General features: G+C 36.2%; 3 protein-coding genes across 8 annotated transcripts; 1 reads left to right on the top strand and 2 right to left on the bottom strand.

The window, feature by feature from the left end:
- Positions 1-1,665: 1,665 nt before the first annotated feature.
- LOC111393318 (MDIS1-interacting receptor like kinase 1) lies at positions 1,666-5,325 on the top strand. Its single transcript, XM_023018796.1, has 2 exons — positions 1,666-4,560; positions 4,722-5,325. Exons 1-2 carry the CDS (start codon positions 1,917-1,919, stop codon positions 5,123-5,125), a joined length of 3,048 nt encoding a protein of 1,015 aa, XP_022874564.1. The 5' UTR covers positions 1,666-1,916; the 3' UTR covers positions 5,126-5,325.
- Positions 5,326-5,478: 153 nt separating this feature from the next.
- Positions 5,479-8,675, bottom strand: LOC111393320 (auxin-responsive protein IAA13-like). Of its 2 annotated transcripts, none has more exons than XM_023018804.1 (5): positions 8,238-8,675; positions 6,994-7,325; positions 6,423-6,549; positions 6,189-6,282; positions 5,479-5,886 (listed from the first exon to the last, which is right to left on the bottom strand). In XM_023018804.1, the coding sequence occupies exons 1-4, from the start codon at positions 8,621-8,623 to the stop codon at positions 6,231-6,233; spliced, it is 897 nt and encodes a 298-aa protein (XP_022874572.1). In that variant the 5' UTR covers positions 8,624-8,675; the 3' UTR covers positions 5,479-5,886; positions 6,189-6,230. The 2 variants fall into 2 exon arrangements, with proteins under 2 accessions (XP_022874572.1, XP_022874571.1); XM_023018803.1 differs by having other exon boundaries at positions 6,189-6,250; positions 8,238-8,672.
- Positions 8,676-13,292: 4,617 nt separating this feature from the next.
- Positions 13,293-17,207, bottom strand: LOC111393319 (vacuolar protein sorting-associated protein 62-like). 5 transcript variants are annotated; one of them, XM_023018797.1, is made up of 3 exons: positions 17,016-17,207; positions 14,358-15,911; positions 13,293-13,961 (listed from the first exon to the last, which is right to left on the bottom strand). In XM_023018797.1, exons 1-3 carry the CDS (start codon positions 17,116-17,118, stop codon positions 13,909-13,911), a joined length of 1,710 nt encoding a protein of 569 aa, XP_022874565.1. In that variant the 5' UTR covers positions 17,119-17,207; the 3' UTR covers positions 13,293-13,908. The 5 variants fall into 5 exon arrangements, with proteins under 5 accessions (XP_022874565.1, XP_022874570.1, XP_022874569.1 ...); XM_023018802.1 differs by having other exon boundaries at positions 13,293-13,993; positions 14,387-15,911; XM_023018801.1 differs by having other exon boundaries at positions 13,293-14,313; positions 14,701-15,911.
- Between the last annotated feature and the right edge of the window lie 2,257 nt (positions 17,208-19,464).

Raw genomic sequence — 19,464 nt, 5'->3', positions numbered from 1 at the left:
GGGGGGGGGGGGGGGGGGGGGGGGAGGATATTACCAAGGAAGGTGAGATTTCACATGGGCTCCATCCACTTTACTAACACATAATACCTAGTGATATGGCACTATGGTTTTAAATTAAACTCTCCTCACATGTTTGCATGTGAATTTGGACTATTTATTGTGTTCAATAATTTTTTTGGCTAAGTATGTCTTGAGACTATGAATGATTACATTTTTTCTCCATGTTATGCTCTCTCCCTATGTCGTTGTATTTAATTAACAACTCATGATATGTTTTTCCATATTAGAGTGAGTAGAACGGAATACAATATTACATTTTGATTTTCTTGAATTTTATCTTGTTATATTTGATATAACATATTAAATAGAATTCATGTACATTCGCTAATATTTTTATTTTAACTAGTACGCGCGACTCTCCATTTTGTACGGAGTGAGATGAAATCTCTTCGATAATTCATGAACATCGGAGCTTATCCCGAGCTGGATAAATATGGCTTTTCAAATTGTCCACTCGCATTTAATTGTTTAGAGTTGTTGTTGTTCCTATTTGGCCCGCATTTTAAAAAAAAATTTATTTTCAACCACACATTTTTTGGGATCCACAATTTTTATCAACTTCTCAATCATATATTGTATAGACTTTTATGAAAATCTACTAAAAATTCGATTTTTATCAAAACCAAACAGAGGTGAAATTATAAAAAAAAACTTTGAAATATCAATCTAAAAAAGTTAAAAGAACTAAAGGAAAAAAAAAACAAAAAAAAAAAACAAAAAGATAAAACTTGGTATAAATTAGGACATAGCCCTTCTTAACATGGAAAGATTCCCTTAATTGCAATATTCATGTCCTCTTTTTAAACTTTTCATTGGCTTTAGGTGGGGGGTGGGGGTACCATGTTGTAGCGTCAACCTTAACGATGGAGTAACCATAACTTGTATGAATGTTTGTCATTCTTGGAAGTTGGAAGCTACCTTTCATTAGAAGAAATCAAAATTATTGATATTCTTCCGTGCTTTTGTACAGTGCATAAAGGAACTTTTTAACCAAAATAAGTGCTTATTTTAACTTTTAGCAAGTACCGACTTAGATCTGTGCCTTTTGAGTTAATTTTGATTTAAGAAGAAACCAAAAATTACATTTCTAATGGCACTTAAAATTGTGGGTTTTTTTATTGACATTTTAGTAGGTTTTGATGAAATATGTGATCGAAAAATGAGTTTTAGAAAATAAAGGTCAAACACATGTTTAACAATTGAGTAACTCTCTTCTCCTATGAGGATTTTCAGGTAGCGGGGAGGGACTAAAATATTTTCATTTACCATCTCATTTAGTTGTTTGTGGCGGACGGGCGACATATATAGGATATTAAGTCTCCGTTTGACCCCCATTAAATTACATTTCATTTTTCATTCTCCTATTTTCAATTATAATCTTTCATAAAATAATATTACATGTAAACTGAAACTTTTCATTCTTTTTCAACCACTTATTTTTCGAAAAAAAAAAAAACTATTCCACCCATTTTCATTTCAAAAAATGAGGGATAAGTATCTCTAATTTTACTGAATTAAGTTGACTATTAATAACGGAATAAGAAATGACATGAAGATAAAAATTGTTCTAAGAACACATTCTCTCCATAATTCATGTCGGAGTCAATTTCCATAAGTTCCAAAATTTCCAGCTATTACAGAACCCAAGATCTCACGAGTTCTTTATAATAAAAGAACTAATAATTTCCGTATGATTATATATATATAAACACTAAATGATCATGTAATCTTCTCTCCCTTAAGGTTTTTCATATAAAACTAGACGGTTTCTGTTAAACTCTCCACCTCTACCTCGCCAGACCGATCACTGGTTTCGTTAAAGAATGGCGGAAAAGTGAGAGTTTCTGAGAGGAAAAATGGAGTTGAAAAGCAATTTGTTTTTTTTCTTTTATGGTTATATGTGTTGTTATTGTTTTGTGAATTCTGAGGTGGTCGATGAAGTGTCGGTTTTATTGACGATAAAATCGAGTCTTGTTGATCCATTGGGTCAGCTTAAGGATTGGAAATTGCCTGATGGGGTGATGAAGAACAGTACTGTTCACTGCAATTGGACTGGAGTTGAGTGCAACTCCAATGGTGCATTGGAGAAGCTTGATCTTTCCCACATGAACCTCAGTGGGATTTTCTCAAACGACGTCCAGCGGTTACAAAGCCTAAGCTATTTAAACGTGTGCTGCAATGGATTTTCTTCGCCATTGCCGAAATCTTGGTCAAATCTTACTGCAATCAAGATCATTGATCTGAGCCAAAACTTCTTCATCGACAGATTCCCTGCTGGTCTTGGAATGGCAGCTACATTGATAACATTGAATGCCTCGGGGAATAACTTCTCGGGTTATCTTCCTGAGGATCTTGGAAATGCAACATTGCTCGAGAGCTTGGATTTGCGAGGGAACTTCTTTGAGGGTTCTATTCCAAAGTCGTACAAGAATCTTGGGAAATTGAAGTATCTAGGCCTATCGGGGAACAATCTTACTGGCCAGATACCGGGAGAACTAGGGGAGCTTTCATCACTCGAGACAATGGTTCTCGGATACAACGAATTTGAAGGTCGGATTCCTGCAGAGTTTGGAAATCTTACCAATCTCAGTTACCTCGACCTGGCGATAGGCAATCTTGGTGGCTCGATTCCTGCTGAATTGGGAAAATTGAAGTTCCTCAATACTGTTTTCCTGTACAAAAACAATTTGGAGGGAAGAATTCCACCAGAAATTGGTAACATAACTTCGCTACAGTTTCTCGACTTATCTGATAACATGTTAGAAGGAGAAATTCCTGCCGAAATAGCAAATCTTAAGTATTTGCAGCTTCTGAATCTGATGTGCAACGAGTTATCAGGTTCTGTTCCTGCTGCAATTGGGGAGTCAACACAACTGGAGGTGCTGGAACTATGGAACAATTCTTTGTCAGGTCCTTTGCCAAGTGACCTCGGCCGCAATTCACCACTTCAGTGGTTGGATATTTCGTCTAACGCCTTTTCTGGTCCAATCCCGGCCAATTTATGCGCTCAAGGTAACCTCACTAAGCTCATTTTATTCAACAATGCTTTCTCCGGTCCGATTCCATATGGTTTATCAACTTGCACGTCCCTAGTTCGCGTAAGAATGCAAAATAATATTCTTTCCAGCAAAATCCCTGTTAACTTTGGAAAACTCGAGAAACTTCAAAGGCTGGAATTGGCGAATAATAGTCTCACCGGTCAAATCCCAAATGATCTTTCGGTTTCTATTTCTCTTTCTTTTATCGATCTGTCCAAAAACCTCCTTCAGTCTTCACTTCCTTCCTCCATTCTTTCGATCCCGAATTTGCAAAACTTCTTGGCCTCGGGTAATAACTTGGTAGGAGAAATACCGGATCAATTCCAAGACTGTCCTTCACTTTCTGTGCTAGATCTCTCTTCAAACCACTTCACTGGAAGCATTCCAGCTAGTATCGCTTCATGTGAGAAATTAGTGACTCTGAATCTTCGGAACAACCAGTTAAGTGGAACGATCCCTAAAGCAATAGCCACGATGCCCACATTGGCCGTTTTGGATCTCTCTAATAACTCTATTACTGGAGGGATACCTGAAAATTTTGGGAATTCACCGGCCTTAGAAATGCTCAACGTGTCTTATAACAAGCTAGAGGGGTCTGTCCCTGCAAATGGGATGCTCAGAACTATAAATCCAGATGATCTTGTTGGAAATGCTGGTCTATGTGGGGGCGTGCTTTCTCCGTGCTCTCACAATGAGCCATACACTTCAAAACAGCGGGGCCTCCACGTGAAACACATCATTGCAGGATGGGTAATTGGGATTTCGACTCTTCTAGCTCTTGTTATAGCAGCTTTTGGAGCTCGAATTTTGTACCGTAGATTGCACGATGGGAACTGCTTTGAGGAAAAATTCGAAATGGGCAGTGGAGAGTGGCCTTGGAGATTGATGGCATTCCAGAGGCTCGGTTTCAATACCAGGGATATCCTAGCTTGCGTTAAGGAATCGAATGTGATTGGAATGGGGGCAACCGGGACAGTTTACAAGGCTGAGATTCAAAGGTTAAGTACAACTGTTGCAGTCAAGAAACTTTGGAGATCAGCAACTGATATCGAAATGGGAGGCAGTGAAGATCTTGTGGGTGAAGTTAACCTCTTAGCGAAATTAAGACATAGGAACATTGTAAGACTATTAGGATTTCTACAGAATGATTCTGATGCAATGATAATCTACGAGTACATGCAAAACGGCAGCCTTGGAGAAGCTTTACATGGAAAACAAGCCGGAAGGTTGCTGGTGGACTGGGTTTCACGCTATAATATAGCTCTTGGAGTTGCACAAGGACTTTCTTATCTCCACCATGACTGTTTTCCACCGGTGATCCACCGGGATGTTAAGTCAAACAACATATTGCTCGATGCCAATCTTGAGGCAAGAGTTGCTGATTTCGGGCTGGCAAAAATGATGCTTAAGAAGAACGAGACAGTCTCGGTAGTCGCAGGATCATACGGATACATAGCCCCAGGTGAGCTACTAATGATTTCTTCTGTTTTTCCATTGGCGTTAAATTTTACTGATAGGCTGATTGAAACATCCCATAAATGGCCATAATTTGGAGTCTATTCATTTAGGACCAAAGGCTATGATAACAGCTAACCATCATTTATCTTGACAATTGCTTGACAGAATATGGATATTCGTTGAAAGTTGATGAGAAGAGTGATATTTACAGCTATGGAGTAGTACTAATGGAACTTCTCACTGGAAGAAGGCCGTTGGATCGTGAATTCCGAGAATCTGTTGATATTGTAGGATGGATGTGCAAAAAAATGCACGATAAATCTTTAGAAGAAGCTCTAGATCCAACCGTAGGAAACACTAAACATGTTCAAGAAGAGATGTTGTTAGTCCTACGAATAGCCATACTTTGTACAGCCAAGCTCCCAAAGGATAGACCTTCCATGCGGGATGTTTTAACAATGCTTGGAGAGGCTAAACCTCGGAGAAAAAGTAGCAGCAACAATGGAGGAAACTCTGTGAACAAAGATAGGCCAGTATTTAGCACATCACCAGTAAACGGCCTTGTGTAAGAACAAATTCTGCATTGCTTCTTTGATTTGTACCTAGTTTTTGTTTAGCAAGTTCAAGAATCTCTTGCCTATTTGGAGGGGTATATGTTCCTTCTTGCAAATAACATTGTAATTTTTTGTCATATATGCAAAATTATTGAGCTAAGTTGCACTATTTACTGCATTCAAGAAAAAATAATAAAATTTTGCTAATTACTTTTCCTTGTGGCATATAAGCACATTTCAAGTCACAAAACACCAACTCTAATTCTTGTCACTTTTTTCGTTCATTGAAATTTCCTATGTATGATTCTTGACGAAAAAAAGAAACTTAACAAACACAATAACACTACTGCACCATCCCAACAGGCTCCTGTACAAAAACCACTCATATATTCTTTCATTTACGAAGATAAGCTTAACAGTTTGTGGGTGCAGAAAAATAAGAACAAAACTAGCAGAAACTCCCATAGTTACAATGACTTCCAGTGCAGGATGTGTACCTACATGACATGAAAAACTTGGAACTTGCGTTTTATATAGCAAAACACTCCCCCAGAGAGTGGTGTATATGTTATGTGTGGAAAGTGCATAGCACGATAAAAAAATGTACCAAAATCATACAAGCAAAGACGACCAAACCGATGGTTGCCTCAACAAAATTCTTCGACCACACAGCATCTTTATCTTCCCATTCTTCTTCATTCTGCTTAATAAGATTTGGAATATAATTTATATTGGTGCCATAGACCGTATCCGGTTTTTTTCATTAGATCCTGGGGCTGCAATCAGAAATAGAAATAGAAGACTTAAGTTAAAGAGAGGTCAAACTTATTTATTTGGCTTAAAGTCGACATATAAGCATGAGAGAGCAAAAGTAGGCTCTCTCTCATGCTTATAAACCCAATTTTCTCTTATAAAAGGTGTAACACGTGCACAGTTTTAATAAGCGGATGGTGGAGCGATTTCAACTCTCGTCTCTTTTCTTCTTTGATACCATGTTGAACCACATCATCTAAAAATTGTGCGCGTGTGAAATATGGTGTGTGCATTTGACTGTTGTCATACACAAGTGTCCACATACCAAGTCCATTAGCCTCAGCCGTCCTCATGATTCTAAGCCTCTTCACTGAGCTAAGAAACATCCTGACAAAATCACAGTAGCCACGGTATTGTCACTATAAACATGATTACGTTCATTAGAAACTAAAAGAGAGAGGAGAAGACTATAAATTTAATGCTTTTGGCGAGGACATAAACTAGCCATAGAGGTGCAGAATGAGTCAGAAATATATAATGTGAAGTCGAAGGGACATACTCCCACGGAACATCTCCAACGAGCATCCAGTCTCCTTCTTTGTCTTCATAGGCAAGCACAAATTCAGACGAAACATTCATCAATCTCGAGGGTTTTGTCATTACAACTTGCTCCTCTGCATTTGATCCTAATTTTCAACAAAGCATCAGAATCAGTTAAGAGTCAATGTAGTTCAGAGTTAGTATGGATATTTCAAGCACTCGTAGAATGATGTGGGATTTGCATTAGTTAAGGCAGACCAAACCAATAATCCACATATCAGTTTTGAAGACTTAAAATAATTTTTCTCTCTCTAATTTTGTCTTCGGTATCCTTAATTCAGAAGAAGAAGAAATGTGGGGAGGGCAATTAGTGAAGGGGAAAACCCGCACAAATGCTGAGGAGGGCGGCAAGGGATCAATAGTAGATCTAACAAACGCGTTGTTTCACAAACTGAAAGGGCGTGAAAATGGAATTATGGATTAAGCCAAAGTTCCAATTATGAAAGCAATAATAAGCAACACGAAAATCAGAAACACGCAAAGTAAACACCCAGATTTCCAGTGATTCACCCCAATAACAAGGAACTTACGTGTAGCACCAACTGCTGCACTGAGTTTAAACATTTCGTCCAGTGTTTGAGATAAAGTCTTGTAGCAGCGATGGGCATTCAGATCTACTTTTCTTCCAATTGGGATCCCGTCCATGTTCACCTTCACAAACAAGGAAGGTTTTTTGAGAAGCCCTTTTTCCTTTGCAACATTTCTGTTCAAATTGCTGCCAATGTTTGTCTTGTCCACAATAGTATTGTTGCTTTTACATTTATCAAGAGCAGAGGTAATTTCTTCAGTCATTGGTGATTTTGCATGGTTTACTAAGCTTTGTATTCTGTAAGTTCTTATTGGAGGCCATCCCACAACCTGGCTGCTTTCATGAAATTGCACGAGTGAAGAGGAATCGATTAATTTTAACCAGCAGATTACATTTCTTCAAATAAACACTGATAGTGGTTATAAAATAAAAGTTGAGAGAAAAATTATATCGTGAATCAATCTTAGTTTGCATGCTCTAGAAACAGATACGAGAAATAATTGAAAGAAGTGTCGTTGCCACATCAATAATCCCGAATTCCAGGGGGCAGCTACAAAAATTAAATGGTTAGCAGATCTAATGTGCAGCATCAATTAAATTAAAGAGCTCTTACATTAAAAGTGCCTCTTTGACTGAAGAAGAAAAGCTAATATCACAGAGATCTCATAAAGTCTACAAGTGTTGCCTAAATGGACACTTGGGTTGATTTCAGTTAATCGCAATACCACAATATTCTTTATTAAAATAATATTACACGCAAATTTAAAATTTTTCTATATTTTTTTAATCACACATTTTCTATCAATACATTGTCCAAAAATGCATTTTTGGCAAGAATGGAGCTCAAACAAGGGCTTGATTGGATCAAATTCTCATCAACCAAATTAAAAAAAAAAAAAAAAAAAAAAGGAACTCATCCACTTTCTTTTTTTAACACCTCATCAATTAAGATGTACAAGAAGTATTTTCCTAAAACTATATCTACAAAGAAAATTTATTTTTCCAGGCATCAGATTCGTTAAGAATCAATAACAAAAACGCTAACTACAACAGAATCTAATCATGTGCAGAAGAACAGCAAATTTAGAGGGAATACATAAAATCCAAATCAAAAATAGGAAGTCCAAAACCTCAAATTGAAGTCTGCAATACAACACTATATAAAACACACATTCCATTATAGAAAATTGCGAAACCAAAGCCTTAAAAACACCCATAAATCGTATAACAAGATGATATTATTACCTGGAACCGGAGCGACCGGGTGGTGAAGAAGGTTCAGCAGTTCTTTTCACCCCACAGGAGGGATTATTATTAGTTTTGGTCACAGAAGATGAAGAAGAAGATGACGAAGATTCTTTAGTAGAAACCACAGAATGAAAATCTTTGGCTGTCAAGATTCTAGCATATTGGCCCCAAGGACCCGCCGCCGCCACTGCAGGCAGCGGAGGCTTAGACTTAGACTTTGCTCCACCACCGCCAAGACTAAGGCCAAGGCCTAACTCCAGCTCAGCCTCATCTGGGTATGAAGAAGATTCCTCAGATGACATAGCCATGTTATTTTCCTCCCTCAATACAGTTGATATACCACCAGAAATCCCACCGCCACAGCCGAGAAATGTATTTTCCATTAAAATTTTGCAGATATATAAGAAAGTAATAAGAAACTTTTTTGATTAGAAGAGAAAAGGGAGTTTCTGGTGGGGTGGGGTGNATTTGAAAATCAAACATCACTTGTATGTTTCATACAATTTAGGAGTCTACACTCTTTCTTCAAATTGGTTTAGGAACTTTATCGAAATTGATTATCAAAAAAGTAAAAAGTAGATATTAGTAGAAATAATTATACTTTAGCTTAAAAATTAGGTTAAAAAATCATGAACTATTATATCTTATTATTTATAAACGATCCATATATTGACATGTTAGAGTCATAGTATTGTCAATACATATATCGATACGTTAGAGTCATGATATTATTTAAAGATGAGTTTTACAACTGTAAATTTACTTGTTGACTTATTATTGAAAATAGGGTTGTTTGCTAATAAGGACGGAGTGATGTGAATGAAGATTTAATTGATTGTTCTCTATAAAGAAAAATAAGAAATAAGAAATCACTTTTATGTTGTATTCAGTTTAAGAATATGCAATTCTTCCTTTGGATTATTTGATGCAAATGTGAGCTCTTTAGATTGTTTAGTTATCTTAAAGAATTGTTTATAATCAATTTAAATTGTAAAATTATATAAACCTTTGTTTGTCAACCATTCTACCTTATTATTTTTTCTATAGTACTAACCATACATTTTTCATTAAAATAATATTACACGTAAAATAAAATAAAAAATTCTTTTTTAACTATGCATTTCAACATCATCACTATTTCATAATACACTTTTTGGAATTAAAGGGGCACAAACAGGTCCTAAATGAGTTTTAAATAAGTAGATAATATTTATGAATTTTAGGATAAAAATAATTTGACTAATGAAAATATGAAAGTCAATCCTCTCTCTTATAAATAATTTTAAAAAATAAAAAAGCTTCCTCATGAAGCCAATTTGCACTACCAAACGATAAAAAGGACGAAGGGTAACTTTTTCGAGAAATTGACATTATCGCGACAAATAGAAGTGTTTAAATGATGTCGTAACTTGGAAGGTTGAGGTGGGGACAAACAAGACTTTAGGAACGAACGACAAGCCGACAAGATGTGGGTCCCAATGGGGTCACACGGCTCAACAACACGTGGAATGAGATTAAGGTAACTGTATTAATTGCTTTCCTATTCTGCCCCCAACAAAATGTTAATGACAATTAAGTGCACTATGCGTAAGCAGCGTAACAGATGAGTGCTATTTGTATAAGAATACCAATTCTGTGGGTTTGGTCTTTGTGTAGTCTTTTTCGGTTGTCATCAACTTCTGGGGTATGGTTTGTATGAAATATTAGATAGTACTCAATGATGTCTATCCTAATTGAATGTATTTTATACGAACGAATATACTAATTTAATGCATTTTGAGTGTTAAGGTAGCTTTTACGTCAAGAATACGAAGTTTTGATGAATTTTCTCTATGGCATAGACTAGATGAAGCTGAGAGTTTTGAGGTTAGCGTTCAAAACTATCTAAAGAAATGACTCAATTTCGAGCATCCTCATGTCACCAGCGAGCTCTCCCTCATATAGTTGTCAACCTTCCGTAGCCCCCCTTTCATCGTTTGTGATGAAGCTGTGAGTTCATGAACAAGTAAATGATCAAATCATGTTGTAAAATTGAGTTAGAATATTATCGAGCCATGTTGTAATATTCAGTTAGAATTTTAGTGTTCAAAATAAGCAAAGTCAATTTGGTAGGTTTGGTATTTGTTTAGCCCTTTTTGGTTGTCCTCGATTTTTGTGAAAGTATTTTTGCTGTGAATTTGTAGCACACTAGCAACAACAATAATAACAAGCGTGAAAAAATATATTAGATAATGATATGATTAAGGTTGATTTAAATTTGTACATATATTTATGAATAAAATTTTAATTTTTTCAAAAAAGAGATAAATACGAAATCGGACCCACTAAAGAATCCTAGTCATAATGACAAAAAACACTAATGTTTGATTTTGTATTTTCACGCCAACCTCGTTTCTTTAGCTCGACAGTGCAATTAGATAGTTTTGGGATTTGTCTGCGGTCTTCTTTTGCCTTTTTTCTGAATGTGATTTACATCACATTTGACTGTTGAAAGAAGTGTCCGGTCGTAGCCGCCACCGTCCCTTGTTTTCCTAGAAAACAAGTGATAAGATAATTCAAAATCACAGTTTATATTGTTGATGAATGTCAACTAGTAGCCGGACTCAACGACAAGCTAATTATAATAAGAAGAATAATAGATTGCAATCAGCCCTAGTAGTAGATCTGACTACTAGCTGGCATGATCCAAGATGAGGCGTGCCAACAGGTATGTTGGTTAGTGTTTCCAGTCGTCCAAGAAAACAGTGGTGGTGATAAGTGTATTCCGATATTCAAGTTAGATGCTCGTTTTAGAAAAGAATTAATAGAAGTAAGAATGAAGGTCGAGAGACATATATCGATCAGCATTTTTGACGAGAGAAGGTCATCCCAAATCGTTAATGGTACAACATTCTACACTGATTGACTTGGCAATCGTATATCCCATTTGGTTGGAAAATAAAATTACTACTATTCAACCTTGTTCGAGCATAGTTTTCCACCCAAAAGCTAAGGGGGCCTTCGCTTTGCGTTTCAGTTTTCTATCTTCTGTTTTCAATTTCATTTTGAGTTTTGTGTTTTGAGTGTTTATTTTCAAATTGTTGAAAATACATTTGGTTTGTCATTTTGAAAAATTATTTTTCAAAACAAAAAAATAAGAAAATGTGTTTGGTTTACAAAATTTAGAAAACATTTTCACACGCACTCTCTCAATACCGCCACCTATGGAGCATCATCTCCCACTTTTCGGCCACCATGGTCACCAGATCATAGTACCACCTTGAAGCCTGCAATGCCATCTATAAATCCCACCCAACAGTTGGCCTAACTCCGGTCGACCAGGCCGAAATTTCTGCTCAAAATCAACAAGTCGCGAGGCCGAAAACTCCCATTCCGGTGATGATTTCTGCATGAATTGATGAAATTGAAGTGTTACCCATGGTTGTAGGGACATGATTCACCCTCGACTGATGCCAATCGACTGATTCAAATTGGCCAAAAACATGAATCGATACCGTTGCTTTGTTCTTGCTACTACCGTATTTGAGTAGATTCACATCTCAACGAATTGATGTATTATTGGTTGACGTTAGGACATGATATTGTTCACCTGGATGAGGTCTATCGACTGTTGGTGGTGCGCGACCATGGGCGTCGCAGGAATGGGAGTTTTTCCATAGAAAAGTGTGTGCGACATTTGTGTTTTTGGCTGGATTTTCTACTGCCTTTGGTTGATTTTGTGGATGATGGTTGGTTGGATATTGTAGAGGGAAATAAGACGAGGCTTCTGGTGGTTGAAGCAAGTGGTTTCGTCGCCCGAAGGTGGTGATTCCGGCAGTTGAGGAGGCTCGGGAGAGAGGAAGCCGGGAAATGTGTTCAGCCAGAAAGAGTGTCCATTTTTCGCGGTTTCCACAATTTCCGCCTTTTGTGAAGAAAACGCCCAAAACGTGATTTTCACGTTTTCCGTTTTCTTCAGTAATTTTTTTTTTTGTTTTCGAAAACGCGTTTTTGACATTTTCGAAAACTAAAAATGGAAAACGGCTCCAAAACGGCAAAGGGAACGCACCCTAATCTTTGTGTATTTTGGTTGCCTACCCATAAAATAAGCCAAGTCTATTCTCTTGTACTTGAGAGAATCTAAAGTTGCAGTCGCCTTAAGAGGTCAAACGACAGACAAGACAACACTACTACAGCAGACAATTCCTGAGTTGTTCTGTTTGTCTACTGCTTCATTCCTAACTCATGCATAGCTACCTATGCTGCCAAAGTCAAGCTATTCATCTTGGTTCCGGCTGGTGGGTTTTGACAACAACGAGATATTTCATTTTATTACCATCTTTTGATATGCGTATTGAGAATCCACCTTTTTAAGAGCGAAAGTTTTTTTTTAATTCTATCTAAAACATATCTGAACCATTTAAATCGTCTTTCCTTTAATGTATCCTCAATCAACACTATGTCTTCTTGGTCTTCCCGACATAGACAACTAGGAATTTCACTTTATTCCCTCTTTTCAATATGTTCTACTGAGATTCTGTCCCTTTTTGAGAACAGGAGTCTCATTTAATTTGAACCATCTAAGTCATCTTTCCTTTATGTAACCTCTTATCAACACTATGTTTGCTTGGTCTTCTGAACATAAATCAAATCGTACACCAAAACTGTGAATATTACTAAAATTGCTCAAGTTATCAAGGGCAAGGGCAGTGCAACCAATGGGAATGAAATCTAGCGATGCATACAGGTGAGTGCATTGTGTCAGTTTCTCATTTGAGCTCTTGCTAACTACAAGGCATAATTTCCCCCAGAAAAGTAAAAGTTGAACACATTTTTTTACACAAACGAGATAAGAAGTTCATATTGAGTTAAAATCTACTGTAACTTCAAGCGAAAGGGAGCTGTAAATAACATTTGTTACCTCGGAAAAGCGATGATGGCAGCTGTGGTTTTAGCGCTAGGCAATTATGCGAGACTCTAGGCGCTGTGTCAATCCTCGAGAAATTGGCTCAATAATCTGTAATCAGTCAAGAGTATATCCTACTCATCCAAAACTGCAAATTCTTTACTATCATGTCAGAATGAAACTTGCAGAAAATAAGAGATTATCATAGTCAAGGAACAATTTGCAAAAAGTTGAGGATTTACAATCTAACCACTGAGTTGCATTAAACTAAGATTCATTTCATTTTCAAAACCTGAAGTCTTCTTGCTTTTCTTGCTGAAGGAGCTAACTCGTTCATTACATTAATCCATGTTTCCATTGCTTCTCTGCATGATGGACCAATATAACCGAACATACTCGAGAAGATGTTCATACCCTTCTGTGTTAAAAATACAATTCAAATATATTACCGTGAGTCCGTGACCTATTATTCTTTCGACAATTTTACACTCATTAACTTGTTTCCCAATTACTCCTTATCATCAATACAAATATGAAATCCAATTGATTTCAATTCTATCAGTAAAAAGAGCTCTGTATTATTCCGCAACTCATGTCCTTCTCATCTTCATATCTTCAACATCTTGTCTGGTGAGGAAACAAGGCCATCAGTATCCGGATGGCTTCTCTTCAGTTAAACTACACAGTTGCAACAAATTCTCCGCCAGTTCTTTTTCAACATTCTGAACATCATAGCATATCTGCAGAAGAGACTGACATTTGTTAAAAGGAAAAGCAACAAAATGCCTAACATCTTTCATCCCCAACCCAATTGTTCTTCTCCTTTGGCCCAGTAGGGCCTTCCTCCCCATACAACTCCATAGGTAACTTGCTAAAAATGTTCTGAATTGAATATCGAAGCGTCAAAGGCAGGAAACTGATGATTTTATCCAGTTCGGTTCTTGAATCATAGATAACTTTTGGGCCCCACTCTCTCATATATTGTAACCAACATGGTTCATTAACGACTCCATTGCCAAGATATTCAGCTGCAATAATCTCGAATTGTGTGCTTGAATCCACATAGAAGTGACTACGAGCAGCATCATTCCTCACTCCAATTTCAAGCTTTGTGGAACCCTGAATATAATTTCCGGGATGCGGATAGCTAGCATGACCACTTTTTGATGAATAAATGATGGCTTTGTTTCCCTCAATGAACTCCAAATCAAAAGCTTCTTTTGGCCCAGTAGGGCCTTCCTCCCCATACAACTCCATAGGTAACTTGCTAAAAATGTTCTGAATTGAATATCGAAGCGTCAAAGGCAGGAAACTGATGATTTTATCCAGTTCGGTTCTTGAATCATAGATAACTTTTGGGCCCCACTCTCTCATATATTGTAACCAACATGGTTCATTAACGACTCCATTGCCAAGATATTCAGCTGCAATAATCTCGAATTGTGTGCTTGAATCCACATAGAAGTGACTACGAGCAGCATCATTCCTCACTCCAATTTCAAGCTTTGTGGAACCCTGAATATAATTTCCGGGATGCGGATAGCTAGCATGACCACTTTTTGATGAATAAATGATGGCTTTGTTTCCCTCGATGAACTCCAAATCAAAAGCTTCAACCCATACACCGCCACTGTGCTGTGAAAAATATATGCTCCAGAGCTCCCCCGTGAAGTTACTAATACGAAGTGTAAAATGTTCCCAATCACCCACATGTTGACCAATCTTGCTAAGAGAAATATTCATCAATCCCACTTTCAGAGTTCCTGGCCCATTAAAGGGGCAGAAAACCCACATCACAATATCAGTGAAAGTCCCGCCTGATGCTGGTTTTACATGTATGTACAGTTTGGAGCTTTCTAAATTCCCACATTTAACCCTCTTCTTCCGACCATCAGTTGGCAAATTTATCCAATATTCCCCATCATTTGTCCCTCCCCTAGGCAGATTGGAACCTTCACTATCAATTGCCATGCTGATTGAATCACCTTTTCTGTACAGTAATGCCCCATTGTTGAAGAACCACGAAACAGAAGACGGCAAATAAGTCTCATCGGGATGGAAGAAGACAATAGGCCCGTAGTGCCTTATTAGTGCACGAATTTGATCAAGATTCGGCATTGCATGTAATGAATTATCTAAGTTCTTCAAGCATGCAATATCCAGCTCTTCTCCTGGGATCCAGTGGCCACTGCAAAAGAAACTACCTACTGAGACCCCTCTACCATGCATTCCCCGGTGAAGAGGTCTAATACTCCAAACTTTAAACGGTACTTTTAAAAACTTAGAATGGGTGTTGACTATCAGGCGATAAGCTTCACATTTATCTGTTAGGTCAGCACGGACACATCTAATTTCCCCTAATTGTGGCTTCTCTGGCCTGTTGGTCACCACAAAGCCCAAAGATTTATAACCCTCAGGAGGTTGGGGTAACCAGAAGCAACCACATGTATCAAAATTTTCATCACCACCATCGTCTGAACACCAAACTAATGTATAATCAACAGGAGTCATGAGAGCTGGCATGGAGTCAGAACTAGAGTAGCAACAATGTCCTGGCTCACATTTGAACATTTCCCTAGCCACAAGAACAAACCCTCGTAAAGGCTTTTCATTAGATTGGCAGTAGTGACCAAGGTTAAAGAATCCCTCCGGTATTCCAATTGGTTTATAGAAACTAACGCCCCGTTTCCTGTCCTGAGACATATTAAATCCCCATACAAACTCGAAATTAGTTACTTCGAAAACCTCTAATTCTCCTAATCTGATTCTAAAGCTACCAAATCCTGAACCTGCATATTCAAACAATAGTTACCACAAAGTAACAAGTAGAAGTTCAAATTAAATAAGCCATTCAAAGAATCATGAATTTGACAACTTTGCAGGTCCCTCAATGCATGAAACATAGGCAAGAACTGAAAAAGGTATTTCCAAATTGTAGTTCTCACAAAGAGCCCCACTAGTGGTATTTCATTTCTCAAGAAAATAGGTAGCTTGGAAACAAATTTAAAAATAAAGGATAAGAAAGAAAATAGAATGCCAGAACACACAAAAATTTGAAATGGAACTTCAAAATAAACAATATGTTCGCGAATACTAAGAAGAGTAGGAGCCTAATTAAGTCAACATTGGGACGCTAGTTAGGAAGACTTTATTCCTTCCAAAGGAGCAAATTTTGAAAAAAGGAACAACAGTACGAGAAAAGTAGAGAAGCAAAAGATAAAATTCGAACAATCACTTCTCTAATAAAAACAGATTACCCTACCAATAAGTGAAGCAAAGCACCAAAAAAATGCAAGCACTGATTTATTCTGACCAAATAGATAAATTACATGAAAAACCAACTATAGGCAAATGTGAAGAACAAAATTATTGTGAAAATGGATACATACACCAAGTTTATAATTTTCCGACTTCCATATAAAGGAGTATTTCAAAATTATGCATTTACAAGAATACAAACTAAGGAACTGCATATAGCTCTATATTCCCTTCCATCGAAGACATTAGACTTGATATATTGGATGGTCAACAAAAACTATGCCTGTAAAAGAAATGAATGAAATAGCATAAACTGGAAATGCTCAAACAATTATCACAATATAATTTAATCTAACCACTAAAATATCGGCTATCTTAGTCTCCTCATAACCACAGAATTAAGTTCAAAGTGCCTAGAATTGGAAGTTTCTTCTTTATAAACATTATCATTGTAAAAATGGACAGCACAAACATTATTTTAGCAAGAAAATACCCATTTTGAGCCATGAGTAATCTCCGCAAATAACAGTATCTCAAACCGAGTGAATCAACAAAATTCAGAAACCTCAACTGATGACCAGAATTAAGATTCATTACATGCATGTATAAATAATTAAGTAAATAATTTTTATTACCTTGAGGCCATTGAGGAATTGGAGCGGGCAGAGAGAAAGTTTCAGGCTCGTGCTGCCATACATAGGTCAATCTGCTCCAATAAAGGCAGCTGCATTCCAACATTTTAATTCCTACCACCAAACCAATCTCTCTCTGATGAAAAAGGTAAATTAAGGCCCCCAATTGATTGCTATTCAAGCAGAGATAGGATCCAGGATAAAAAAAATTATTTTTGTTAATTTAACTATTAAACTGTCAATTGATTCCCAAAATAAGAAAACTTTATTATTTTCCCCAAATAAAACCGGGACATTTTGAATAAAATACATTTTTCCTCTTAAATCAAGAATTCAAAAAAACAAATAATAAGTCACAACACATCCCTATCTCCTTATTCCCCAAAATCAAAACCACTTCACCCAATCACCATAGCCACCATCAATAGCCACCACTACCTACTCAACGCCATCACCACCACCACCCGTTCATCAACCATTTCTTAAGGATTGTGTTGGTTATTAGTGAATGAGCAAGAAAAAATTTACCCCACTGAATATATGGTTAGAAGTAATTTGGAACATACAAGTTTGTGTTCGGGGAAATACCATACTGCTGAAAATAAGCTAGTATTGAAAGGGACAAGAACAAAGATGTTATGAAGGAACATGGCAGTTGAAATGGGGAAACAAAGGCAGGAGGAACATCGGGAAGAAGACAAGCAACCATCGATTTTTTGAATCAAGTGAGGCGTCATTTCAAATAAACAAGACGGTGCCGTTTTGAGTCAATAGTAATGAATGTAATAGGAATGCGTTTTATACATTGCATTTTCATAAACGCGTTCCTTGCTTCTATTTTGGTTATAATTGAAGGGGAAAGGAGAAATAAGGGCGCGAAAAGAACGGGATCATTGTGAACCTTCCCTCTCAAAACGGGATTATTGTGAACCTTCCCTCTCAAAATTCTCTTCTTCACTCCTTCCCTTCCATTCTGCCCCTTCTCTGTTTTGTTGTTCCTTGTTATTTCTGTGAAAGTTTCAGTTCAATTAATAGATTTTTAGATTGAGTTGTTGATATCATCTGATTTGATTTATTATTGTGTTGATTGGAATTATATTTTACCTGGTTTGGTCGAAGCCGAGCTTCAACCATTTCAAAAGACAAGCCAACAATTATAATGTTCCATGAACTCCCTACCTCGCTATACTGTAAATTTGACAACTCCTGTAACACCTCGGACTTTTTATTATTTTTTATATGAGCCTAAATTTAATATGGATCACTTAGCAAATGAAATAATTCATGTTTAGATTTGTCATCACACTAAAAGTTCAAAGGTTGATGATTTATTTTGCTCACTTGTACTTAGAATTTATCGTAAATCTTATTTGGATCGAATATTTACGTATTTTAGAAGTTAATAAAATATAACAATATTATACTCGTTTTATCGCTCGTGTTAAATAATATAATTTGGAATCAAGAAAAAGAAATTTTGAGCTAGTATGCCCAAGTTATTCTAATAAAAAGAAATATGTTATCTTTTAATATTTTATTAATATATAATATAAAATGAGATTTCCTAGAAATATGAACGATCATGGTTTTATTGGAAGGAAACGAATAGGTTTACATATAATTAAATTTATTAAACCATTAATCTTGATAATGAATAAATTTTATTAACACCATTAATTCACCCTTAACCTAACATGTGTTTTGTTGATTTATGTTACCTGCATAACTAATTATAAGTGACTGTTATGGAAATTACACGTTATACCATATTTTTCGAAATAGATATCTGTGTTATGCTATTAGTTTAAGTTTTGAAAAAAAAATTAATAATAAATAAATAAAAGGATGAGATTGGGTCACTTAGTTGAGTGCTTTTACTTTTAAGACAATTTCACAACTTCATTCCTTTACAGATTCATACACGTAAACTATACATTATTGAAATGATTTACTTCTACCATAGTTTCTATTGTACATACTTCTCACTATTAATATTCTTAGAATTTGAGATGAGTATCATATTTATATTTTTCACATCATTTTCAAATAAATTCATGGATATCAAATTGAGGAAAGAATAAATCATGCAAAATGGTAAATTCTTATTCCTTAATATTTGTATAATTTTTGACATAAAATGCTATGAGGCCTTCGGGTCGAACTCTATGTTAAATCATTCGAGATAGATCGTTAGGTCAAATATGATAAATCTTACGAGATACAAGATTCTTAAAAAATTCATTGAACTCTAAATCTAAGAAATGTTGATATGTTATGTCAGTTTTATATTTAACCCTTGTTTGAGCTACATTATTGAAATGAAAATACATTTTTGAATAGTATATTGATGGAAAATGTGATGTTAAAATGTAATGAATTATTTTGGATTTACGTGTAATATTATTTTATTAAAGAATGTGTAGTTAAAACGATATCAAATCACTGTTGAAAA

Source organism: Olea europaea, chromosome 4, assembly GCF_002742605.1.
Source record: "Olea europaea var. sylvestris chromosome 4, O_europaea_v1, whole genome shotgun sequence".
Lineage (NCBI taxonomy): Eukaryota > Viridiplantae > Streptophyta > Magnoliopsida > Lamiales > Oleaceae > Olea > Olea europaea.
Note: the sequence above shows the minus strand (reverse complement) of the source record. Positions and strands in the feature narration are given on the sequence as shown.